The sequence below is a fragment of the Equus caballus genome, chromosome 23 (genome assembly GCF_041296265.1).
Source record: "Equus caballus isolate H_3958 breed thoroughbred chromosome 23, TB-T2T, whole genome shotgun sequence".
Classification (NCBI taxonomy): Eukaryota; Metazoa; Chordata; class Mammalia; order Perissodactyla; family Equidae; genus Equus; species Equus caballus.
This window is the reverse complement of record NC_091706.1, coordinates 56,969,433-56,996,988: the sequence shown is the minus strand read 5'-3', so window position 1 is coordinate 56,996,988 and position 27,556 is coordinate 56,969,433. Positions and strand designations below refer to the sequence as shown.

The following is a 27,556-nucleotide window of genomic DNA, read 5'->3' as shown; positions in this document are numbered from 1 at the left end:
GCTAGAAAATATATGCATGTATAGTAACCCACATACATACACATCTAGATAGATTTCTTATCTATTCACAATATTTATAATAAAATCCATGCGTTCCAACTGACATTTCTAGTCCTAATCCAACATCAGAGAGTTCATTCTAGCCTTCCCCTTTCCTTATTTGTTGTAACTCCTTTCTCTGATATGCTGTGAGAAACCTGAGTCTTACTACCCACAATCTAGTTCTATAAAATACATTCACATAAGACAGTTTCAGAATTGCTAATCTATACCCAAGTGAAAATCGAATTTACTAACTGGAGTATTGTATTTGTCTACAGTTGTTTTTTTCTTTAGCGTTACAATATCTTGTCAAAATATTTTTTTATGTAGCTACTTATGCCTATTTTTCTCTGACCCCCTTCAGTGAGGCTGTTATTCGTTGATAATAGAGTTAGGTTCATTTGTTATTTTTGTATTCCATTTTTGGTCCTTCCCCCATATTCAGTTTGAGTTTAGTTATTTATTGGTTCTGTTTATGAAATATCTCTCTGATTCTAAGATGCAGAACTACACATAAAGGTATACTCAGCAAAGTTTCTCTTTCCCCCTTTCTCCTCTTCTAACCTCCTCCCAGTCCCCCATTCTTCTCACTCTCTTCCCTGCCACCCTTGTAGGTAACCCATCCCATTCATTTCTGAATTTTATTAACTCAATTATTTTTTGCACAAATGAGCATATACATTGATATTTTCTGATTTACTCTTCTTTATGAAAAGCAGCATACTATAGATGTCCTTTTGCACTTAAAAATACATCCAGAAAATTACTTCACATCAGTTAATAGAGCTCTTCCTTATTCATTTTACAGCTGTATATGGAGTACCCAGCATTCTTAAGTGTCTATACATACAAACTGATGAGAACGACTAATTTAATCATTGATTGCGATGACTACTTAGATTTGAATCAAAACAAACTGCCACATGACTTGCTGCCTGAATTTTGATCTCCTCCCTGGCTTCATGAATCAGGATAGACGTCTCTAACTTAGTTTCACCCACATGCTCTTGCTGGCATTTATCACTTTCTCCCTGTTATTTCTTACTTGAGTTGGCTTCTGTTTCATCTGTGATCTTATGTTTAAATCTGAGTCACTAGTTTCTGGCTCATGCATTCTCTGTCTTGCCCCAGGCACCTTTCATCAATATTGGCTTCGCTTTGGCAGCACCATGACTCCCAGCTTGTGTGTCAGTTTCTCTGTAAACTCCACCTCCACCTCCACACCACCCCCTCATCCCCCACCTCCCGCCGGCCAAGGTGGTCTTGCTTTTACCACGGTATCTAGTCTAGCTGGGTCTAGTCCAGCTGACTCTACTCCAGATTCTATCTTTTGTCTCTGACTTCTCTACAGTATTCACTCTTAACAAAATACCTGGGATACTGTCCAATTTGCAGCATAAGGCCAGGCTTTAAAATTTAGCACATTTTTAAAAAAGAAGCTTACTTCTTTTTGACTGTATCTTTGCAATGCTTTTACTCTATTCATTTAGGACGCTGTTAAAGCAGCTCCCTGATGAAATTCATCCATTATGGTAAATGTTTTCACTTCACGGAAACCTACTGAAATGGAAAGTATTTTGAAAATAAATGAAACATTCACTATTTTTGAAGACTATGCATGGCCAGATTCAGCAAATGTTGATGGCTTGGAAATTCCTGATACTTTAAAGGGAAGAGGAAAAAAACTACAGTTCCATGCTAGAAGGTTCTTAGCCTCGCACATCTTACCTCATTTTTACAGATGCAGTAATTAAGACCCTGATTAATTGTTCCAGGAAGTCTAACTCATCTGAAAAGCAAACTTTCCAATTATCCAAATAACCTTGAACACATAAATCAAAATGCAGAAATGATATTTCTACATTTTGCTCTCTTCTCACTAAAATGTTCTGAGATCCTCTTCATTGCCTCTTTCTGTTGACACACATAACAGTTTAGACACCAAAATTTGAGCTTTAGGAAAAGCAGGGGTCAGCCATTAGACGAAAGAAGTGGAACACATGTGCAGAGAATATTTGTGATAAAACAAGCCATTTCATTATCCACATGCAGTTTGAGCCTTTCTACTACTTTCTCATCTTTGGCAGAAATCAATTTGACTCTTTCACATCAATAGAACATCTCCTGCATGAACCCCTGAGGTGGGTATATAAAGGGTATCTGATTTTTTCATTAATACAAAGCTATTAAAGCCATAAATAGGGCTTAACAGCATTCAACGTTCATTGCAGAAGGGCCTCTCCAGCAAAGCAGTACACAGAAAAAAGACAATTTCCCATTAATTCTGGCATTTAAAGGTGGGAAATGATCTGAAAATTATACCACGGAAATGTAGGTTCTAAAGATGAAATGGCACAGTAGTGGTCAGGGCTGAAAAATTCACTTTTTTTCAGATCAGGTTTAATTTTGCTCATACTATAAATGCATACACACATATTCGCTACTCTAAAAATACACTGTGTATATTTACTTGCCACAGATGTCTGATGAGTCACTGCACAATATGTTTGGGATAGGTGAAAATGATTTGAACATCTAATGGAATAGCAACTAAAATAAATATAGTATTTTAAAATAAATTACAGAGGTTAAACATCCTGAGGCATTTTCAGGTTAACTCCGCCTAGTTGAAGAACATGGTGCTCAGGGTCATCTGTCTTTCTTCTCTGCATTTCTCAGTGCTCAGGATCCTCATGTGAAACATCAGGTGGCAGCTTGTCCTACCAAGTAGTGTCTGAAATACCCCATCTTCTTTCTGAATGTTTCTTTGTTGAGACAAAAAGGATAGAAGAAAACAGGTTAGTGTGAAAAATATATGTCCAAGTGAATATACTGACTAACTACTAAAACTTAGACATTATGTTAGGTGCTGGAAATAACAGTAAAATTCACGGTCCTCGCCCTCATAGAACTTAGAGCTATTATAGTCCTATTTAGTCCTATAGCCTATTTATTATGTAAAATAAATACAGGTTGTTAAAAGACATATGAGGAGCAGTAGTAGGATGCCACGAAGATAATTAGTGGGGGGAATGGTCAACTCCTGCGGGTAGGTAGTCATGAAAAATGCCTCAGGTGGACAAACTGAAGCTAGGACCTTAAGTTTGAAGGGGAAACTATATAGAAGCTAGAAGAATACTTGAGGTAGAGAAAAATGCTGGTCATGTTCGAAGACTTGAAAGGAGGCCAATGTAGCTAGAGTATAGTGCAGGGAAGTACAGGCAGGAAACAAAAAGATGGGACTGGGGAAATTGGAGCTCTCAGTGGGTAAGATGTATGACAAAAGTCGATGCCAACTGGAAGGATAGCGATTTATAGTCAGAGACTGGAAGAGCAGAGTTTTACGTTTTCAGATGCAGAGCAGCTCTAGATTGCAAAGTTTGGGGTGTGACCTAGGGGACACATGGCTGACATGGTGACCTTTTGACATTATCAAAAGGGAAGAGGTTGAGGACTGTTAAGAGAAGGCTGTTGAAGGGATGGTCCTCACGGTCTTTGAGGCCAGGTTAGGTATTATAGGAAGCCAGACTGTGAGCCAAGGACTTTTTAGGCCACAGTCTTGTCAGCATATGAGAAGTATACGTTTTATTACACTAAATTCAAATCTCCATGATACGTGCATCGAGACTAATTTCTAAATGGACAAAATAAATGGCTTAGTCAAAATATTGAAGATTTTTAGTTTTCTTCACATACATATGAGACAGTTGGAGATTTGTTGCACTTTGAAACTATCATTTTTACATTCAGGCACAAATAGTCTGTATTGCAGCAGAAACAAATAATCCAGTCATTAAAATAACTGGAGGCAGTGATTCCCAAACTTGCCTGGGTGTAAGAATCACCTAAAATGCTTGTTAAAAATGCAGACTCCTGGGTCTCATCCAACAATTACTGAATCACAATCTTGAGGAGCACTGTTTGGAAATTTTCACTTTTAATAAGCATCCTAAATAACTCTCAAGATCAAGCAAGAATGGGAACTGCTGCTGTCATGCAACCACAACACACTCTGGACGAGGAAATATCAATTCCAGGCCCATTTCTCTGCTAACCAGCTTCTGATCCAACTACTCAATCTTCCTTGAGTCTCAGTTTCCTCTTCTATATAAAAATTTCCTACCAATAGTGCTTCTATGTATGGCCCATGTAGAAATTTTTCCATATACATTAAATCAATAGTTAAAATCTTGTAACTTCAGGCAGCATTTTAAAAACCCAAGCAAATTACAAATGATTTGCTAAAATGTCCTTGAAATTGATAAGATAGCACTTTTCTTATTTTCTGATATTTTCAAGTTCTGGCCACTTTACTATACCTTTGTGGAAATAATCTAAGAGATTTTCAAACTCTCTTCTTTTGAATCTCCTTAAAAGTTTCCAGTGAGATAGTTAATCAAGAGGTAAAACAACTTAGTTCAAATTAACATTCTTACACCCAAAATATATTTATTAAAATAACTATTCCTTGGGGCTGGCCCCGTGGCCCAGTGGTTAAGTTGGCGTGCTCCGCTGCAGGCGGCCCAGCGTTTAGTTAGTTCGAATCCTGGGCACGGACATGGCACTGCTCATCAGACCACGCTGAGGCAGCGTCCCACATGCCACAACTAGAAGAACCCACAACGAAGAATACACAACTATGTACCGGGGGGGCTTTGGGGAGAAAAAGGAAAAAATAAAATCTTTAAAAAATAAAAATAACTATTCCTATATTCAAAGGAAACTACAACAGGCAGAAGAAGAAATATAATTTTTATTGATAACATTTTCTATTAAAATGTGTTTTATGTTTTAGATGTAAAGCCATGTTTACCACAAGTGATATAATACAGTATAACTCCTTAGATATCTATTACAATGTTTTTAAAGCTGTGGGTTGTAATGTATTAGTGGATCATAACTGAAAATATTTTTCCTCATTAAATAGAACACAATTTAAAAAAAACAAAAGACATCACGTATAGTAGGTTGTGTTATTTTGTGGAACTTTTGTTTCAATTAAATACTCATATCGACATATATTTTTGTATGCATTCTGAGATTTTACATAAGATGAATTTCTCACTGTGGTCATGCAGTACTATATAATGTGCATTACTTATTGCTATATTATAAATAACATTAATTAGTTTGAGATATTAAATAAGAGTTGTGAATACTGTGCATGAAAACAGGAGAAAAAGAATATAGCTCAGGCTCCAATGAAATATGAACACTAACTCAGTGAGCTCTGTATAATCTTGTTTATAAATACCCACTCCACCCAGTTAGTGTTCTGCCTCCAGATATCCAGGTAGGAAGGACAAGCAGACATTGGGCCCTGTCCAAAACTTCCATCAGATATTTGGTCCACGCCAAAAGGTCCTTGATATCTGGTCATATTTGGTCATGTCCAAAACCATTTGGCATGGACCAAATATGCTCATGGACATTTGGACAGGACCACATGTCAAGGACCTTTTCACACAGACGAAATGTCTTATGGGTGTTTTGGATGGGACCACTGTCCTATAAGGGGTAGGGGAAGACTCATTAGCACTGATGCTGGGAACCAGAATCTAGATGAAGCACACATACCAGTGTTACAAGGAAAAGTTAACACTGTTCAAAATCATACGCTGTGTTATGCTTACCACCTTCACGACAGGTAGATTTGAAATGTCAGTGTACACTATTTGCTATAAACATCTTGAAGTCAGAGACCAAGACAAAATCAGTTTATTTTAATTGGTTTAGGGAAAACTTGGGGATTTCAACTGGATTTACTAATTTTCTTTCAATAAGGAGTGATTTTTTAAAAAAGAGTCATTGACTACAACTCCTTGAATTTGGCATATACGAGTATTTACGAATTCAAGGAAGATATCTAGATGAAAAAAGATGTGGCTTCTTTGCCATGTCTTTTCCCTGAATCTGACACACACAGCCATATGTTAGATCTGGAACACAGGCCAAAAAGCAAGTTGACAGTCCTCTTGTGACAACACGTAATTTGAAGTTCTAAGAACTAGATGTTCATGGAAAAACTGAACTGCAACTTGCCAAGGTCAGAGAGTGACATTTTCATAAAGTAATACTACCAGAAGCTGCTGGAATTTTCACAATTGTCTTATTTGAAACCAGCAGAAATTCCAATAGAGGTCATACTGATTATTCTGGGAGCAAATCTGAAGACTTCCAATGCATGTAAGAACTTTCTCTGAATAAATAGTAATAAAACTTAAACAGAAGTTGTATACTAAAAAGAAACATACCTACGTTTGTTTATTTAGTGCCTCTTCATAAACAGTTTCTCTTTTTATGCACTTAAGCTTCCATATCATTTTTTTTGGTAGTTTTTACCTAGAAGTAATGAAAGTCTTAAATTAGAAGTTTCAGTTTGATGGAGATGGATTTAAACTGAAACTGGGCAATGGAATAAAAAATGATAAAATGACAATGAGGAAGTGACAGAGGCTCAAGGAAAGAGAAAGAGAACTAATTTTCCACTTACTCTGAATATGTATAAACTTCTGAAAAGTTCATACCTAGGTGAACCCCGAACACAGGAATTGACTGGAAATTATTAAATACTGATTTGGCTTTTATCACTTGCCATTAGGTCATACATAAAGAATATTCTGCAACCATAATAAGGATTATGATTCTAAATATTCTATTGAACATTTCATTACATTAAAAAAAAAAGAGATGAGAATGGGAAAACGAGGACACCTCCTATGAGACATCAGATGAGGCATGCAAGTGGGAAATAAGAACACAGAATTTTAATTCGGCTGTAATTTCTCTACTCACGTCTTTATCTACCAGAACTCATATCATCTCACTTAACTCACTTCCCTCCCCTTTAAAGCTCTGCAAAATGGATTTTAAAGGCAATGGTCAACCCCAGTTCATCATCACTGATTGGAGCCAAAGTTTCATTGGCAAGAAGGATCTAGGGCAGGAGTCTCCAGCCTTTTTAGTGGCAAACCCACAGTCCAGTTCCCTGAAATAGAAAGCAATGTTGTGAACAAGAAGTTGGAATTACACTTTCTGACACTGTAAGATCCCGCGTGAGCAGGGACCAGTGTCTGTGACCTGGCAGAGGAAACACTGCCTGTGGGTGGCTCCCAGCCCTGCTCCATCCCTGGCCAGGGAGCCTCAGAGTGTGTCACAGGGCCCTCAGCCCTGCTGGAGGCCAGGAACATGCCTTCACTTTCTTGATCAGTAGCACCCCAGGTACACTAAAACAGGAAAGAAGAGACTGAAATGATAACCACAGAGCTGTCGCAAAATAAATTAAATTTAAAAATAAGCAAACAAACAACTCAAACAGCACATTCCCTGGGAATGGAATGTGAAACACATCTGCACTTGCAAGTACTCCCCACTGAGCCCTGCTATCTCCGTTAGCACATATAATGTCTGTCCTACTCTTCATTCTGCGGACTTCAATTACTTTATTTTTCTAACTATGAATAGTCTTTTCCCCTAAGTCATATTCTGATGGATAGCTCTGTTCTGACACCCCTTCGTCTCATCCCTAGATAGATGCCTCTTGCGGGTGAGCTGGCTGAGAAAAAAATTTTTTTTTTAAGTCAGAGCTGTTAAAGCAGACAGTGTTCCTTCTCTTGGAGTCTCCCCTGAAACCTCTAAATCTCTAAGCAACAATAGGCTCAGCTGACAGTCCTGATCTGAGATGTTTAAGAGGATTTTAGAAAAGATTTGGCTTTTGTTTGTTCTTTGTTGATATCTGGAATAAGGGGAGAGTATTATTTCTAGCTTTTCAAACAAAAGGTTTCAGAGCTTGCTTTGAGAGTAGGCCTTGGTGATTGAGAGGCTTCCATCTCATGCCACTCAGTGGACCATCACCAATGTTGCACTGCGGAACTTGCCAAATTGTGGTATATCTCTCATTAGCAAGTAAATAAAGAGAAGTAAATGACCAACAATTTATCCTGTACTTGTTATAAGCAACTCACATTATCTTGAACAAACAAATATGTTTCTATTATTACCACATGCCATAAAAAGATAAAAGTATATGGGAACTATTATTGTCAATTGCATACATCAATGTTTTATATTTCATATATGTATAATATTTCATTCATTGAAAAACAATAACAGTTCTAAAACTTAATCAAACGTCTTATGTGAGTTCATGAGATTATGAATCTGGGGGAATATATTCAATGATTTATCGAAAGTTAGTTGGAATTCACAGCCCAAGCAAAGAGATATTCTCTCTTTCACCTAGCTTCAGCTAAAATGCTGAGTAACAACAATTAAGCACATAATTTAGGAGTATGCAAACAATGCTGCCCTTGAAAGGAGAGGATCAGCCTGGGTGCTTTGCTTTCTCAATTGCTTGCGGAGGAAACTGAAATTAGACCTCTCACACATTAGTAGAAGGAGCTTGGAGCACTGTGTTGAGAAAGTTTTAAAGATGGAGTCCAAATCCAACCTTAGTAGGGAAGACCAGTGTGAATGATTAGTAATGTTTGCATAGATGCTGGAGGGAGACAGAGCACTAGCCCTTGTCCCTATTTGTCCCTGGCACACCCATTGCTTATTCATTATATCATTTAGCCATCTATCCATCTGTTTTAAAATGGCTTACTTAACTTCAACTATATGACCTTCTGGGTTATATCCTAGGAAATCAAGATCTTTGTTTTAGCAAAAATGTACTTGAGAAAAATTGAAACCTAATATTATAGAGTTATCAGTCTAATTTCCTTTCTCCCCTGTGTGGCCCCCACTTCAGACGCATATTTTTTAGATATCCTCTTTCCATCCCATTATTCTTTTTTGAGGAACACACTCTTCCATCGCTTCTTACTCTTTGCTCCAACACAATCTCATGCAAATACCCCTTCCCTCAGTCTGTAAATAATCACTGGTGAACTCTTCCATATGGTTTCCATTTAACTGTGAAGGGTTATTGCATCTGCCCAGCATTTTCAGGGATACTTATGTAATTAACTACTACATTTGCCACCTTTTTGCCTATGTCTAAGTCCCCAGTATTATTTTGTTTTTAATATATTCTAGCTGCTTCCTCATCAATTGCCTGTTGGCCAAAGTCCCCCTTTAAATGCTGTGTCAGGTGTCATCATGGGGAGAATCCAATTGTAGAGGATATAATTAGAAATGTAGACAAGGTAGTTTTTTCACTTAAGGCTACAGTTGCTTTTGGACTAGAAAAACACTGTGTAGACTCAGTTCCCTAAAGGCAAACATTTTTTTAAGTGCTCTCAAGCCTTGCTGCATCTAATCTAAATTCTACTATTTAGGTGGATTGTTGTCTCTTCTTGGTGGCTCCCTCTCTAAAGATGGATATTTCCTGCAGATATGATTAAACTGAGCCAGTTTTATCAACATTTAAACTCCAAAGTCCTCTTATTTCCCTAATATTTGGAAAAATTAAGCTTAGCAAAAATTAATTCAGTAATAACTTTATTTTTAATAATCAAGGATTTTTTAAAAATAGTAGCTAAAAAAAAGAGATATTGGTCACCTCTTGATCCATTCATTTAGTCAACAAATATTTATTGACCACTTACATTGTCCTAGATAGTGTAAAGGGATAAACGAGTCAGATATGATCTCTGTTTCTATCTATCTTACAGACTAGTGGAATAGATAAACAAAACAGTGTTAAAATGGAATTTAAAGATTAGTGGATAAATGAATAAACAAAATATACTTACAACCAATTTTCAACATTCTGAAGTAAATGAACAGGGTGAAGGGACAGATAGCAAAGACAGTTAAGTCACTTAGGAAGACCTTGATGGAAAGAATATTTAAGTTGAGTTCTAAAGGATTCTGTTTTAAAAAAGGCAAGCCACATAGAATAGAGAAAGCATACGTTCCAATTAGATGGAAATGAATGTTCAAAATCTCCAAAGTGGGAAACAATTTGACAAGCTCTAAGAATTAAAAGAAACCAGCATGGCTAGAGCATAGTAGAAAAGCAGGCAACAAAAATAGATGAGCCCTAAGAAGTAAGCAGGAGCCAGAGATTATTCATGAATGTGTGGGCCACCATAGGCCATGATGAGGATTTTAGATTGTACTAGAAGTATAATGGGAAGCAATGGAGGGTTTTAAGCAGAGAAGCAGCATGTTCAGATTTATGTTTGCAAAAGTCACACTGGTGGCGTTGTGCAGCACGGATTTGAGAGGCTAAAGATTGAGACCAGCAAACCAGTTGCCACATAGGCCAGTTAATAGATGATAGTACTGTGAACTAACCTGATGTTAGAAGAGATGCTGAGAAAAATCAAGAATTTTTAGAGGAAGAAATAAATGACTCGGGATGGATCTAGCACCAAGAGTGGTAATGATGAGGAAGAAGGAGGAATCAATGAAGACAGCCGGCTTAAACAATCAGACGTATGGTGGTCATAGTTGTTGAGAAGGGGAAGTCTGGGAGAAAAACAGGTCAGGAGGGCAATGTATGAAAAGTTTCATTTTGAAATACCTATGAGATAGTGAAGAGGACACACTGAGTGAGAATTGACAAATGAACCTGCATATATATATATGTGTGTATATATATATATGTATGTATAATATATTTTACACTTCTTATATATATTCCTACACTTCCTGATAGGAAGCAAGGAATGTAACTGGTGTTAGCTTTCTCCAAAAGACTTTCCCCAAAGGACTTCTTCAAAATGATTACCTGTGGAGGTAAGGTGACCCCACAGAAAGAGGCTGTGCAGAGTTTACTACCGGAACCAGGAGTGAGGAGGGAGTGGTTGGCAGTGAAGAAAAGGGAATGATCTACGTCAGAGGACCACTGTGGGATTGGCTACGAACCCACGAAGGTCCCTAGAAGAGAAAAGGCTTGCATGTGGGCATCTGCTATCAGAAGACCCAAAGCTAGCAAATGGCAGCACCAACTACTTTTCTTCCTTTTCCCCTAATCCCACTTTGACCTCGTTCCTTCCCCGGAAGGAGCTAGAAATAGCAGCTCAAGGAAGGTGAGGAAGTGAAGCATGGAAGAGGACACATCAATTTCTCCCCCCTTTTTGCACTGCAGGCTGATTAACCCCCATCTTGGGCATGGGCAGCAACACTGCTGTGAGGAGAAGAGAAGCCATGAATTGGATGAGTATTTGAAGTTTCAAATTACATTGCAATGGACCTTTAATATTGGAAAACGAGGCTTGTTCATTAATGCTCAGAAGTAATTGCAAATTAATGGTTCTTCTCTAGATATTATCCAAGGGAATGGAAGGAAGAGCTGTCAGAATGGGTTTGAGGGGCAGTACTAAGAGAAAAATTAAATTACTTGTTTTTTGCACCCTTCTGAAAATAGCTCATGGATAACTTAGTTCTAATTAGCAATTATCCCCAAACTCTTAATACCACCTTCAATATGTACGTAACTGGAGAATTCAGATTGAGACGAAATCACTCTCTTGGGTTACATATGCTTAAGAATAAGATGGCTCTATGTGTACAGGTTGATGAAAAACTGTTTCATTGGCATGAAATCAAAAATACAGAATATGCTGGAAAGACTCACAGAGATCTCTCGCATTTTCTTTTCCATTATCAATTTCAGCGTGGCTTTCTGAAGGTTGAAACCAATAATTAGAGTAAGAAGCGAGATATACTAATTGTCCCAGCGCTGTCCAATAGAACTTTCTGTGATAATGGAAATGCTCTATATCTGCACATCCCTCCTGCTAGCCACTAAGCCACATGTGACTACTGAGAAATTGAAATGTGGCTACTGCAACTGAGGAACTGATTTTTAGATTTTATTTAATTTTAATTCACTTAAACTTAAATTTAAGTAGCCACCCATGGTTACTGGACAGCACACATCTAGACTCTTTAAGGAATAATACTAATCTACAAAGACAAAGCATGAAACAACACTATTTTAGAGCTAACAAAGACATTTCCCACCTTAAAAATCTATTTTTGATTTTTGCTTTGGCCCAGTATCCTATGTGGATACCTTTTGCTCTCAGCTACAATACTTTCTGCTAATCCCTAATGCTCTTGTCCTCTTTTATTAGTATAGCTAGTGCATTTTTAATATTTGAAGGAAGGAGGGTATTTCCCCCACTATAGAAAGTATTCTAATTAAGATAGGTAAGTCATGCTGCTTTTGTTTATGTCACAATTTTCCCTGCAGCTAGAATTAAATGATGCTGTCAAAGGGCAATGCTAGTGTTTGATGGCTTTTAATACTTTTGTCCATATCAAAAGACTAAATAAATGCAATCAATATTCTCAACTCCTAACTCTCTAGTAATTATTGCAATAAAGAGATATTCATGCAACCAAGCATCAATACATGCTCTTGATAGCCCTAATAAATTGGCTCCCAGAAAATAAAGCATGCTCAGCTAGGGCTTTAGAGAGAATATTAGCAAACACCAACCTCAGAATGATTAACCAAATTCTTCAGCACGTGGGCTTGCAAAATATGGATTTTTAAAACCCAAACACTTAATGAGAACTATCAAGAAATAAGAATCATATCTGGAAAGGGGATATTATTTTGGCGGTGGCTCCTTAGGCAACTAATTCAAATGGGGATTTTAAATAGCACTGGCTATTCACAAGAACCCATTCTATAAATCTCTAATAAAATAAAAACAATTACAAAATAATAATAATAATACTATCAAGAGTTATTGAGTCCTCCTTGCTGGCTGACTCTATATTAAGATATTCAGTGATCCTCACAAGAACCCCATGAGGTAGACACTATTTCATTTCCATTGTACAAATTAAGAAACTGTGGCTTTAGGAGGCTGTCCAAGGCCATATATCTTGGAGGGTTGTGGTATTTATCAAATTAAAGTATATCTTACTCTAAAACCCATAACTCTTATTCATTACATATTTAAAACTCTACATATAAAGACCCACTATATATATAGTATATATTACGACAAGTCATTAACAAGGCTTGTCATTAATAAGGCAGTGCCAATCTCCTTCCTATTTCAGTCTGGCTAATTCTAGCATTCTACAAACCTTCCTTGGTAAGTTTCAATTAGCTCAGTCTTCTGGATATTACAGGTTAACTTTGACTATTAAATGGTTAGTAGTTTTACTTGGTGAAGTCTTCTTTTAAGATTATAGAATAAAATGAGGAATAAATGCTTTCAACATTCTAGCCACTCAAGAAATATTTGTATCACACACACAATATAAGGTGCTCCAGGAACTCACATCCTATTTGCAGATCCGTTTGCACAAGAAATGTTAACAGAGGCAAAGACCTCGGCCTCAAATTACTGGAACAGGAATGACTTTGTCAATGTTTAAAAGAGGGGAAAAGCACCCCGAGTTCAGGGGATCTAAGACAAATATATGAAATGGTAGAGTATAAATTTTACCTTGATGGATTCTTTACAATCCAGATAAGTGAGAAAAAAATGAAAGGCAGGAATTTATTTCCCACAGTTCTGGAGGCTGGCAAGTCCAAGATCAAGGTACCGGCTGATTCAGTTCCCCATGAAGGCTCTCCTCCCGGCTTGCAGATGGCCACCATCTGGCTGTGTACTCAAGTGGCGGGAAGACAGGGGAAGCAAGCTTTCTGACATCTCTTCTTCTACTGTCACTAATGCTATCATGAGAGCCTGACCCTCAGGACCTCCTCTAAACCTAATAACTTCCCAATCTGCAAACACTCTCACACTGGCAGTCAGGGCTTCAATATACGAATTTTGGGGAGACACAACTCAGTCCACAGAAGGTACATTATAACCAAACTCCAAGGCAAAAGAACTCAATAACTCTTGGTAGGATAGTGAATGGACCAGAAGGGGAGTAATGGAAGGTAAGCATGGAAACACCCAGTCATCCAGATTATGGACAGCTGTAACTGCCAGACCAAGGAGCTCAACACTTTGACATGACGGAACTTGACCAAAGTTGTTAACCAGACTTCATTTGGTGAGACATTATAGTATGTTTTAAGGAGAGAGGCAACAGAAAGGTATTGGATATAGGATGACTTGTCCCAACGTGAATGTGCCATAAATTACCCTAACATATGACTTATTTTATAAGAGATGTGATTCAAAATGGAAAAATGAGGGTCAAATGAGTATGGCAATAAAAGAATCTTAGAAATCAACTGGGAATACAGGATACAAACTATATATATGATAGGGCTTCCTTGTCAAGCAAGCACCTAGAAATACGTAATGGCTACCATGTATGGAAAGAACAATTTGTTTGGAGGATGGAAGAAAGGGAGCAACATACTTAAATGGTATCAATCAAAGTTGGTTTTGAGAAATACTAAAATAGATGCAGGATGTGTAAGGCAAAAACCACTGCCATTCCAGTTTGCTGACACAGCTTTTCTCAACTACGGTAGTCACAAAACTGTTGGTTTAAGGCATTATATTAAAAAGTACAATGACTTTACTCTTACTGGTTCATCTTTCTTCTCTTACCTAAAATAGGAGAGAGAACAATTTTTAAAAATGAAATTTAAGTTGTTGAATAATTAGAGAGGGCATTGAGGATGTGTGTAGGGGGGAAACATAAATACTTACAAAAAGTCCCCTTAATAAAAAAATAAGTTGTTTCAAAAAAGTAGCAAAAAAAAAGTACTCTAAATGACTTACTTGCATTTTTCTGCTCTTCTACTCCAAACTTCATAACCTTAGTCAAAGAATAATCTTCAGCTTTAGAGTTTTCTAAAGAGAAAGTACAAATAGTCCTTGGAGTTATTTTTTATGTCAAATTTATTATAGAATTCTTACCTCTTTTTCTCAAGTTAAACCAGCTTAAAGGATGATGTACATGATATCAGGAAAGAGCAATCTACGTCCTTTGAAACTTTGTTCTATGTAGCATGCAAGTAATTTTAGAAACTCCCATTCTTAAAAGAAAGTACTGGCATCTATCTCATATATTTTTCTAATTAAAAGCTCATGTATTTTTCTATATTCTCTTCTTCTAAGGATTACTATATCTCCACATTTCTTCTAAATTTTATTAGTTTCATAAATTCTTTCTGAGATTTTTCCCATTTTATTTTCATATACATGTTATATTATTTGTGCAATAATATTTTCATCAGTAGACTACTAACAAATAATAGCAGGCACAAGCATTTTTACTAAGTTTTGTGCTACTGCTACATTTAGAAATGATGCAATGTGCATCTTCAGGTACACATTTCTTGACATACTATTCTAAGTAAAATTAAAGACAAACAACAATTTTGGTAGTAGCCATTTCAGTAACTCACTTGTCCCAAATCTTTCAATTAGCAATCACATCCATTGTCTCTGCCTCCTACTCAGGAAGATGGGTGGAATCTCCTTTAACCATGAGGTGAATATTCATTGCTATGCACAGATAACCTTCATGATTGTTATTGACAGCTTTTTGTTGGATCAATTTTTTCTACTCCCCCCCACGTTTTATTTTTCATTTCCTGTCTTCCTTCCTTTCTAGTAATACCTGACTCAGAGTGGTATTAACGAATTCTGTCTTTGGGAAGGATACATGTATACTCAGATTAGTTACTGTTAAAATATAACTAACGGTCTGACAATTTTACTGGCTCTTCTGCTTAGTCAGTTTTACCTGCTTTTCATAGTATTTTATATCAATTCATTAATTTATCAAGGCAAAAGAGAGTACTTCGGGGTTCGCTCACGTGTAAAGAGGAGGGCATGGACGCCTTCTCACAGAACCAGCATCAATGCTCTTTAGGAAACCCACAATGGCTCATTACAGTGGTGAGTTACTAAAATTTAGAAGATATTCTACAACGGTAACAGAACAGATTTAATCTGGGAAGCTGCAAAAAGAGAATACTGGTAGGTTTACAAATGTGTAGGTGACTGAAGCGTTATGTAGTTTTTTTTTTTTTTTTTTTTTTTTTTACCTTACATGGCCTGTCTTCTTATCTCATAGGTCCCTAAAATTCAACGTCTAAAATTAAGAACTAATCCTCTTTCCTTACACACCAGCATTATCTCCTGCATTCTCTATATACACTAGGGAAAAAACATATTGTTTTGTTCAATGATCCATAGAGCAGTCTGCGCATGTCTGCAACAAAGTTTTCACTGTTTAAGGAAACTAAGAATGATATGGTCTTTCATAAAACTAAATTTATATTTTTTGAAATTCTGAAATTATATCCTTCCTACTTTATTTCATGAAATCATGGTGACAACTGAGAGATTTCTATGTTTGTGGTGTTTTAGGATCTTATTTGGCAACTAAAAGTATAAAAAATTGAGTAACTCTATATATTCCCCTAGTTACTTATTTGTACAGTTCAATGAAAACGCCAACTCTGTGAACTAGAGTTCTCATCTGCTCTTCTTGTCCATTTACTTTCTCAAGTGGTTTGGAGACTGCAGTGAACCGCAGAATAACCTCGAACCTTGTTTAAAATGTACATTCTTGCTGCTGCCTCTCTGCCCCAGGAGATTTTGGCATAGTATTTTATCCTTAATTTACATTGCAATAATCCAATTATTTCGTAAGTTGAATCCCTCAAAAACAAGGAATGTGATTCATTCGATGAGTTCTATCCACCTGTCCTCAGAAATTTTGGAACTGAGTATTCCAAGTTTCTTGAATGGAAGGGGCACATTCTGAGTTTCCTAGGTTTTGTGAACAGTCCTGAACAAATCAACTAATTACAACCTTGTTTCTACAGAACTGCCAACAATTTGCTAAGTGGAGTCCTAGCTGTTCACAAATTCGGAATTGGCCATATTCTTTCGAGAGCTCCCTGTTCCCACTTGAGGGCCTCATGCCAGGCGCTCGTCTCAGCTCGGTTAAACGTTGGAAGCTTCGAGGTGGGCTACACCACTCTGTTCTAACGAGGCAGTCACAGCTTCCCACCTTGCCCCATCTCTCTGGCCCAGACCTTATCCTTTTACGATCATTTGCTTTGAGATTGCCAAGGAAAGAGCCAGGTAGCCGCTGGTGGCGGCGGGGAGAGCGGCGCAGGCCGGCTGGTGCCCGCCGCGCCTGGGCCGAGCTCCGCGGAGGACACAGCATCCCCGCGCGCCCCGGGGACACGGTGTGTGCGCCGGGCCCGAGACCGCAGGCCCGGGGGCAGCTCCACCACCGGAGACAAGACCCGCCTCGGGCCCGGCCAACTCCCGGCCTCCTCTGGCTGCAGGCCAGCAGCCGCCGCCCGCCACCGCCTCTCCTCCTCCGCTAGCGCCCAGGCCGCCCCACTGCCCCAGGCCCCGGCCCCCGGCGCTGGCGGCACCGGCCCGATGTGGCGCATGCGTGCTGGCGCCGGCAGGCGCGGGAGCTGCTGCGGCGGGCAGAGCCGCCCGGGCCGGGTTCGCGGGGGCGGCGACGGCAGCGGCGCGGGCTGGCGAGGCCGGGCGGGCGGCAGCCGCCAGCAGCTGGAGGAGCGGTTCGCTGACCTAGCCGCCAGCCACCTGGAGGCCCTGCGCGCGCGGGACGAGCGGGACCGGCAGAACGCGCGGCTGCGCGAGGAGAACGCCCGGCTGCGGCTCGAGAACCGGCGGCTGAAGCGCGAGAACCGCAGCCTCTTCCGTCAGGCCTTGCGGCTCCCCGGCGAGGGCGCCGACGGGGCGCCCGCGGAGGCGGCCAGGGCGACCCCGGGCTCCGAGGAGGCCGGCAGGAACCGCAGGGCTAGAGGCGGCGGCCCCGGGGACGAGCCGGGCAGCCCGCGGGCCCTGCGAGCCCGGCTGGAGAAGCTGGAGGCCATGTACCGCCGCGCCCTGCTGCAGCTGCACCTGGAGCAGCGGGGGCCGCGTCCGCGCGGGGACAAGGAGGAGCCGGCTCCGCACGAACCTGGCTCGGGGATCCGAGCCGTGACCCCGGAACCCCCAGAGCCCTGGCTGTAGCCCGCGGACGCAGCCGGGAGGGGCGTGGCCTCGTGCGGCCCCTCCCACTCCGCGCGCCGCCCCTCCCACTCCGCGCGCGGCTCCCCAGCTAGCGCCCGCCCCCGCCCGCCCCTGGCACTTCCGGGGGCGCTTCGCGTGCTGCGCGCCGAGGCCGAGAAGGATGCGGGCCCTGTGGAGGCCCCAAGTGGACGGAGCACCTGCTTCCTGCGCCTGCTGGTTTCCGCGGAGGGAGGCTTAGCAACGGAGTTTTGAAACAGCGAGGAAGGGGTGCTGGTCCCCACCTCCTAAGGCTTAAACTTCTCTCGGTGTTGCGAGGACCTGTTGTATTTTTTCCTCTGTTTCGGTTCTTTGGAGGATGAATAATGCATTTTGAGTTGGTTGGGTTTGTTGCTCATTCTTCAGTCCCCTAAAGCCTTCACCTGTTATCTCTTTGGTGGTCAGCATTCTCAGTATTTTTTTTTATACGTCGATATTCCTTGGAGATCCTATATAATACCACCTTTTTATTGAAAAGGTAGTATTTATAACTTAGGAACTCGCATCTGCCCCGGCTCTGGTCCTTATACATCTAATATATTTGATTTGTTTACCGCCGGGGATGTTTTAAGTATCTCCCCATAAGAGATCCTTTGAATTGGTAAATAAATCTGGTGCATTAAAAATAAGCGAAAAACATCCCACGACCATTATTTGAAGTGTGTTAAATTTTCCACGTTCCCTTAAGAAATGGACCTGTGTATATTTTGCGTATTTTAATATCCGAATTTCGTTATGTCTTGTAAACTATCATTTTCGCTTTATGTAACAGTGGCGGTTTTAAATAATCTAAAGTTTAGAAGTCTAAACATTATTTCGTTATTTCTTTTTACATTTTAGACTTGACATTAGAACATAGTAGCTGTGTACTTGTTTTGACTTATGTTTAAGAATTTTTAAGAAATTATGAATTGTTTGTATATCAAAAGCCCCAAAACAAAGTGATTTAAGTCTCAATTGTGATTTCAATGGCAAAAAAAAAATTGTGATGTAATTAAAATTACTTTATCGCATTTTGTTAATGGATAACACTAAGCAGTGAAAAGAATACCATTGTACTTGATAAAAATCATGGATGTGAGAGAGTGGTTAAATGACAGAAAACATTCAAGAAAAAAAATTGTGGGAAGAGTTTTTGTTAGAGCTAGAAAAAAAGTCGTGAGTTAGTTTTTATTTGTGGCATATTCTGAAAGTTTCAAATATATAGCATATATTACGAAACAAGGTGCCAAGGAAAATAGGTTTGCGATTTTTCTAGTCCTGGGTTTTGAAAACCTCAGGACTTCTAACTTTTGTTTAAAGGTAGTTGATATAGTTGTGAATATTAAAATCTTCCCCGATGACTCAGAAATATGAGAGTAAACTTGGTGAGAATAGGTAGGTATATGAAAAGTATTTCTATCGCCTTTACTTCACTTTCTCATAGTGAAAGAAAGAAAACATCTTTAGGAGACAGTAGGAATTGAAAAATAGGAAGGAGTCAGATTGGCCCTACTGCTACTTAACTGTAACTTTGGTTTAATTTTAAAACTTTTGGTTTAATTTTTTTTAATTAATCTCTCTCTGCCTTAGTTTGCTCGACATTAAAATGAATGTAACATCTACCTCAAAATGTGATAATTTTATTGAGATGCTATATGCAAAATGCCTGTTTCAAATTGCCCCAGCAGAAAGAATTACAATCCAAAACGTGAAAGTCATAAATGCATATTTCACTGACTATTTCCCTTGCTTTATGTGTTTAGTTCTTGTATGACTTTAGGAGTATTGGCAGAGATATGTATATTTTGAATGAATTGACATTTTTCACTCCTTATAAGCAAAGAAGGGAAATAAAGCCCTATATAATAAAGGAATAATGCAATAAAATTTTCAGAAATATTTGCAAATTGTGGCAAAGATGGGAATATTCAGCAACCAAGCAAAATATTTAGTTTATGTAGTTTTTAAACACCTTTTATCTTAAAATCATGTGCAATGTAAGTGTGGTAAAAAAATTTTCTAAAGTAATGAGGCACACACACACAAATGAGGGCTATTTTTGAGCATAATTCCTGAAAAGTGTTAAAAATTCTGAAACCAAAATACCCCGTAAGATGGGTTAAGGCTAATAGAAATTTCAACTTTGTTGAATTTCTCTGTTGATAATGCATAAAGCATTATGTAGTAATGTAAAAGATGTTTTGTTGTATCAAAATAAGTACCTCTTTCAGAAATGGGTAAAGTGATTTCATAAAAGTTTGAGCTAGGATCTAGTTTGATCTAAAATAAACCAAAGCTGCAGATTATCATACCTTGTACAATGACATTTTCATAATTACATATTTGCTGTGTGGTGAAAAGAGGGCTTATAATTTATAGAAATGAGCAATAAAAATATGTATTAGCAAACAAACTCAGGAGGATTGGCATTTTTTTAATCAGCATTTTTTTATGGCTGCTACTCACAAGAATATACTTTATCTTTTTCTCTATAAAAAATTGGGATATCAAGGAAAGCAGTATAAAATGAGTACTTGTTTAGATCACAAAATAAGCCAAGTCCTTGTCAAACTTCTTGAACATTATACATGTTTGAAGAATACTTGCAAACGTTTTTGTCTTGTTTAAATAGTCTTAGGGGCCGGCCTGGTGGCATAGTGGTTAAGTTCATGTGCTTTGGTTTTCGCAGGGTTTGGATTCCAGGAGGGGACCTATGTGCTGCTTGTCAAACCATGCTGTGGCAGACGTCCCACGTGTAAAGTAGAGGAAGATGGGCATGGATGTTAGCTCAGGGCCTCAGCAAAAGGAGTAGGCTTAGTGGTGGATGTTAGCTCAGGGCTAATCTTCCTCAAAAATAAAAAAACAAAAACAAAAAACTGTAGATAAACTACATTGTTTTTAATTCATAGCAGATTTGCTTATTATAAAATTCACGTTCAGAATCTACTTGTCAGTGTAGTCTGCATATTTCATAACTTATGATTTCATTATGATTTATTATTAGAAGGAAGTCCTTTTTTAGAAAAAATTTGAGAAAGGACAGTAGTTTGTTGGTGCTTGATTCTTGTCTGAATGATAAGAATTCTACTCTAAAAGTTCAGTTCTTTGAGGGAGGAATCTGAACAACAGTCTCTCATCCCGTACTTACGACTCATAAAAGTTTTCCTTGGCCTTTTATTTTTCCAGGTCCCCTTACTTTATCTTTGATTTTATTGTTTTAAACATAAACCTCTGTTGTGTTTTAAACGGAATGCATCTGCCTTTAGTTATGGTGAAGATTCTGTTGCTAATAACCAAAAAACCCAACAATTCAGTGACTGTTAAAAACAATGAATATTTTTTGTCTGGTACATAAAATTCCTGCTTCAAGTTCTTCAGGATGTCAGGAAGCTCTGCTCCACATCGTCATCCAGGGTCTTAGATTCTTTTCATCACATTCCTCTGCCTTGTCTAGGTTGATGTTCCATCTGCATGGTAGAAGCAGCTTGCTTCCGGAGCCGGGTTTAAGCATATGGGAAAAGAAGAGAGAGACCTGCCCAGATCTGAAAATGACATAAATTCCCCTGTCACATTTCATGGGTAGAATTTCATCACATGACCCATTTAACTTCAAAGTAGGCTGAGAAATATAGTCAAGCTGTAGAGTCTTGCCCAGTTCTAATTTCATTATTACGGAAGAATAGGAGAACACATTTTGGTGGACAACTATCTTAATGGAGGTTAGCATCTACTTAAAATTTTGAAGAATGTATATGTCCTGGTATAGCATTTTTGAAACTATGCAACTTAGTTTAAGATAGAAATATTAGGGGCCAACTCAGTAGCGTAGTGGTTAAGTTCACTCATTCCGCTTCAGCGTTCGAGAGTTCCCAGGTTGGGATCCCAGGTGTGGACCTAGCACCACCCGTCAAGCAGCGCTGTGGCGGCGTCGCATGTAAAATAGAGAAATATTGGCACAGATGTTATCTCAGCAACAATCTTCCTCAAGCAAAAAGAGGAAGATTGGCAACAGATGTTAGCTCAAGGCCAAGCTTCCTCACACACACACACAAAATAATGTGATTGCTTTTAGATTGAAGAAGAATTGACCTTTTCATTCCCCTGTGTACTGTCTTTGTGAGTGCAAAACATAAGGTATTGCTTGAAATAAGCAAGGAAAATAGCTATTAAATTTTATATAGGAAATCCCCATAAAGTGTGAACTATCTCTGAATAGTGTAAGTCATAAAAAATACAGTTTTAAGAGCCTATACTTGGTAAACATTATTCTATTTCATATGTAAATCTAGATTTATAACTTGAGGGGGAAATGTTTTCTGCTTATCTTGTTTCTTATATACTAGCATTTTACAACTTTTAGAGCTGAAAGAGACCTTGGAGGGTTTTAGCCCAGCATCCTTCAGACCTTTTCTGCCAACAACTTAACAGCTTTCACAGGGGACGATGTATACATCGCACTCCATAACTTAAAATATGCTCATCTCACTTCTAGGTAGTAGTATTCTCTCCTGTTTATGAATGAGCAAACTGATGGACAAAGAAGTTGAAGTACTTTTCCATGATCAAAAAACATAGAAAGTTTTTTTTTTAATTTTTGAAATTGAGATATAATTGACATATAATATTGTATCAATTTTAAGACTAACAGATAATAATTTGATATATGTATATATTGTCAAATGGTTACCACAACAAATTTAGTTAACATTCATCACAACAGAAGTTACAATTTCTTTTTTCTTGTGATGAGAACTTGTGAGATCTACTCTCTGGCAGCTTTCAAATATACAATATTGTTAAGTATAGTCACCACGCAGGACTCATTCCAATAACTTATTTCTGATTTTAATAGGAATGCTTCTGGCTTTCTCTATTAAGCAAGTTATGAGTCTTCAGTAGTTTCCTAATTTTGCAGCCTTTATCATGGCTGTGGTTACACTTATTCCAGAAAAAAAATTTGGTTTTCACTCTTTGTATTGTAGAACGGTTTAATTAGCAGCAGAGTTGTGTGTTCCATTAAATTTTGCTAAATTTCACATGTGGACTTGTGGGGATGGATGGATAGATTATTTTGGGAGGACAGAGAAGATATTTGAAAATTTTGCCAACTTATTTGATGGAAATGTATCTCTACAAACTTGGCCTAAGGTGACTGAAGGAAAAGATTTATATTCCTTGGTCAGCAGAGGGGATCTTCCTCTATCTTGCTAGAAACAAAAAGGAAGCGTTTGGCCCCATTGCCCCTGACAACCATTACAAGATCCTAAGAATGGCAGTACAGAGAGATAGAAGAAAACATTTATTGGTAACATCCTTGCAGGTCCAGTTGTCATGCCTGGAGTCTGTCCTACATCTGGACTTCCAATTATGTGAGAAAATACATTTCCTTATTGTTTAACTCTTATTTTTGTTTTTTTGAGGAGGATTAGTCCTGAGCTAGCCTCTGCTGCCAATCCCCCTCTTTTTGCTGAGGAAGACTGACCCTGAGCTAACATCCATGCCCATATTCCTCTACTTTATGTGTGGGACGCCTGCCACAGCATGGCTTGCCAAGTGGTGCCATGCCTGCACCTGGGATCCGAACCAGCGAACCCCAGGCCACCGAAGTGGAACATGCAAACTTACCTGCTACGCCACCAGGCTGGCCCCTAACTCCTATTTTCTTAATAGGAATCAAAATGGAATACTTTACAACAATAAGAGTGAATGCTACAATGACACACCTAAATATGGGTGTTTCACAAATGTTCACAATGTTGAGGAAAAGAAGCCAGACACAAATAACATAAAGATGGACAAAGAGCTAATATATATATATAGAGAGAGAGAGAATGTATATATATATATATATATATATATATATATATATATATGTAGTGAACACCTATAAATCAAACCAGACAAAAAAAATCATCGCAAATCAGAAAAAGGCAAAGGATCTTACAAGTCCTTTACATTAGGCAAAAACTGAATAGCCAATAAACATATGGAAAGATTTTCAAATTAATAGTAATATAAAACTAAACTTAGGTGATCCTACCTTCTGCATTCCCTAACTCAAATAATCAGCATTTGCCTAATGGCTGAAGCAAAAAAAATTAGAAATCCTTCTAACCATCTTCTCCAACGGTCCTTATATCTAAAAGATTATCAAATTGTATAATTTTTGCCTTAAAAATGCCTTTCACAGTTTTCTTTATTCTTCATTTAGAATTTTTGGTCTAGGATATGTGAAGACCAATAGGCTTCATTTTCTGTAAGGTTAGCATTGAGGAATGCAAATTTATTTTAATTCGGAGGATAAATTGATGAATATACTATTTACCAATAATCTTCAAAAAACAGGGTATGTGGGTATGTTGGGAGCAGGTGAAAAATCTCAGATCTTCTATTTACAGTTATTTTTATCTTTTCCTTTGAAAATTTCTTCTTTTTCTGTATGTTCTAAAAATGTTCTTAGCATAGTAAATGATATACAAATTTTATTATGTGTTCAAAAATGTTTCATAGGTCCTGGTAGAGTCTAAAGAATACTACACTGGAAGTCAGAAAGCTCAGTTGCAGGGTTTGCTATTTATTAGTTTGAAATCTTAAGAATACCAATCTCTTTAATACACAATTTTTTCAAATATAAAAATTGGGTAATAGAATGTGTACAAATACATATCGTAGCTGGGCTTGTTATGAGGCTTAAATTAGGTATTATATCTGAACTTGGATATTATGCTTTAAAATACAACATTAAAGTAAGAAAATTATTATTTCTGAAGGATAATTTTTTCATGTCCTTTGGCTTCTGGGGTGAAAAGAAATAGTCATTAAAATTCTTTTTAGATTTTTGATTTGTTTTGAAGTAGTTGAGAAGATCAACTGCTTCTTATGGTTGCGGATTAATTTCTCAGCGTTTGTTGGCATATGTCTCTTTGCTTGGCCTTTTATATATTTCAAGTGAGAACTCAGGACAAGTTTGTATCTATCAAGTATAGGAAGGCTACTAAATTAACCTGCACATCTGAAAGGTTCTATTCCAGACTCTTTGTGCTTCACAACATTTCTGAGAAGAATAAAAGCACTGTTGTGCTTTTAATAAGGCACATGAGTGCTACTAATAGTTCTAAGATGGGAAAATATCTGACTGTGAAGTTGATTATGTACTCAAGCAGAAAGCTCTAATCAAAAGGTTTCTGAATCCACTCTCCTTCCACAATGTTTTTTTTTTTTTCATATTATTGGTGCATATCTTGAATTTCTTCAAAAAATGCAAAATAATTGGGTCTAAAGACCCCTTTAACTAAAAGGAAGTTTACACATTTTTACTAAACCAAAATATTTCTTGGTGAAATAAATTCCAATGAATTATTCTTCTGAAACAGATTCAGCAGCATAAAAAGAGAGTTAAATAAAAACAAAATGTCCAAATATAGCTCCCAGATATCAAACGTTGGCCTTCCAGATCCACACTCCATCCTTTGCACCCTGCTCTTTAATTATTTACCACATTACTGGCCTCGTTGGTCCTTTGGTTCCAGGGTGAGGTTGGCTTCTGGTTGGGTTTGGCCACTGGGAAATATGAGCTCAGATGGAGGAAGTAGTGTTAGGTCTGGGTTTACTACAGGTTAGTTATTTATATCCTTCTACCAAAGATCACAGCTCCTGGAAGTCAGCCTTCCCTACAGAGCCCTCTGTCTGCGGGCTTTGGCAAAGGCTGTAGCCCCTCATGTCTTCTCGCCAAGGGGTGGTTAAGTTCTCCATGGTAGGTATTACTAGCTTCAGGATACGGCTCTATCTCATCTGGTTTCCCTAAACCATACCCAATGTTTTATAAATACCCCTTTATTAAACCATTTTAAAATTACTCACCTTCAATGTGCTGTCTATTTCCTGTGGGGACCCAGACTAATGCAATAAATAAACAGTGACTACTGATATTGATATTGAGTGGTATGCTTTAATTTTTATTTTATTTAATACATTTTGAAGATTCCATTAAGCAAAAGGATAGCTCTCAAAATCTGATCTTCAATTAATTGAGTTTGATGTTTTCTTGATTTAACTAACTCAAAATATAGATATGCAAATTAGGTTCTGACAATTAAAACAACAGTAAGTATATATTACTTCTTAGAGGGGTTTTAAAAAAATTGGTACCTTAAGTGGTTGAATACCATTCAACAGATATTTATTATTTTAATAACTCTTATGCATGGAAGCTGTAACCATTGGTAATACACGCTAGGAGATCATTTCTTCCCTTGAAGTGTTTAATATCCATTGCAGAGAGGCAGACATAATGTAAAATAGGACATCAGGGAGAAAATATTAACTCCCCAAACTGGGAAGAACAAGATTCACATGAAGCTTTAGTTGAACTGATTCTTAAGAGACAGGTAGAGGATCAAATATGGGTCTCCTGGCATGATTATTCAAGACTAAGGGAACATGAGCAAAAGGATAGGAATAAAGATGTGTAGGGAATGCTCTAGGAATGAAAAGACTGTAATATGACTGAAGTGAAAGATAGATAGGACTGTAAGTTTCAATAAAGTGGGGTCAAATGTGAAAGGTCTTAAATTCCAAACTGAGAATTTAATCTTCCAACAGAGAAAAATCAAAGTTCTTGGAGTAAGTGATTGATTTAGAATTGTAGAGTAGCTCATGTCATGATCAGATGTAGTTTTAAGAAAGATCACACAGGCAGCAGATAATAAGAGGAAAGGTGAAGCTGAAGGTAGAGCTTCCAGGAAAAAATTAGAGCAATGGTTCAGTTAAGAGTTTATAGGGCTTGTGAAGGGGGCAAATTGTATGATGATGGAGGGTAACTGGACTTATGTGGTGATCACTTTGTAGTGTCTACAATATCATATTATAATGTGCACCTGACACATACAATGTTATATACAAATTGTACCTCAATAAAAAAAGAGAAGCAATAGGGCTTGAACACAACCAAAACTGTTGGTGAAGAGTATGTTCATTAATTTGTTTCCTCTGAAAGCAGAGCATGTGACAAGGCAGTAAAGATGACATGATCATGGAAGAAACATGTACAGTTATAAGAGATAGAGACCAAAGAATGAACTTAGACAAATGCATATATTCAAAGAACTGACAGAGGCCAACTAAGGAGATTAAAAAGGGTAGGCTAGAAATGTAAGGGAAATCTAGGAAACTGTAATTCCTGAAGACCTAGGGAAGATAGATTTGATGAAAGAATGAAGTTTAATACAACAAAGATAAGCAAGATGTGACAGAATCCAAATAAAAAATAGTCCAATTCTCCATCCATCCCTGTATCCATAAGCTTTGTAAAGTAATTTTGCAACTCCACCTGTGAACAGATGGAATCTATTTCCCTACTCATTGTTGCTACTTGTGTTGGCTGATGGAATGCAACAGAAATGACAATGAGCTTGCTGTGTGCGCAAGACTCAAGAGAACATGCTCACTTGTACTGTTTCTTGGAATCCTGCTGTCAACATATGAACAAGTTTAGGCTAGCATGTTGGATGAAATATGTGTATACTGATCATTCGTGTGTAAATAAATAACTAATACAGGGAGAAATCTTTGCAGGAGCAAGTTTAGAAAAGTGATGGTAAGAGGCAAGCTTTTAGATTATAAATTGTTGAGGAGTTACTAGGAAATGGGCAATG

The 27,556-nt window shown here is 38.1% G+C and overlaps 1 protein-coding gene and 1 long non-coding RNA gene across 3 annotated transcripts; one reads left to right on the top strand and one right to left on the bottom strand.

Moving 5' to 3' along the window:
• Positions 1 to 729: 729 nt before the first annotated feature.
• On the bottom strand, positions 730 to 15,399 carry LOC138920501 (uncharacterized). 2 transcript variants are annotated; one of them, XR_011431778.1, is made up of 4 exons: positions 15,281 to 15,399; positions 14,652 to 14,723; positions 6,297 to 6,384; positions 730 to 2,807 (listed from the first exon to the last, which is right to left on the bottom strand). It is a non-coding gene; the product is annotated as an uncharacterized lncRNA (long non-coding RNA). The 2 variants fall into 2 exon arrangements; XR_011431777.1 differs by lacking the exon at positions 15,281 to 15,399 and having other exon boundaries at positions 14,652 to 14,787.
• Positions 15,400 to 15,903: 504 nt separating this feature from the next.
• On the top strand, positions 15,904 to 19,035 carry TUSC1 (tumor suppressor candidate 1). The gene has a single exon (XM_023627190.2). The coding sequence runs from the start codon at positions 17,283 to 17,285 to the stop codon at positions 17,883 to 17,885; it is 603 nt and encodes a 200-aa protein (XP_023482958.2). The 5' UTR covers positions 15,904 to 17,282; the 3' UTR covers positions 17,886 to 19,035.
• The last annotated feature ends 8,521 nt before the right edge of the window (positions 19,036 to 27,556 follow it).

Excerpts from the sequence above, each read along its gene's own strand:
- TUSC1 (XM_023627190.2), top strand. The coding sequence starts at position 17,283 with ATGTGGCGCATGCGTGCTGGCGCCGGCAGGCGCGGGAGCTGCTGCGGC.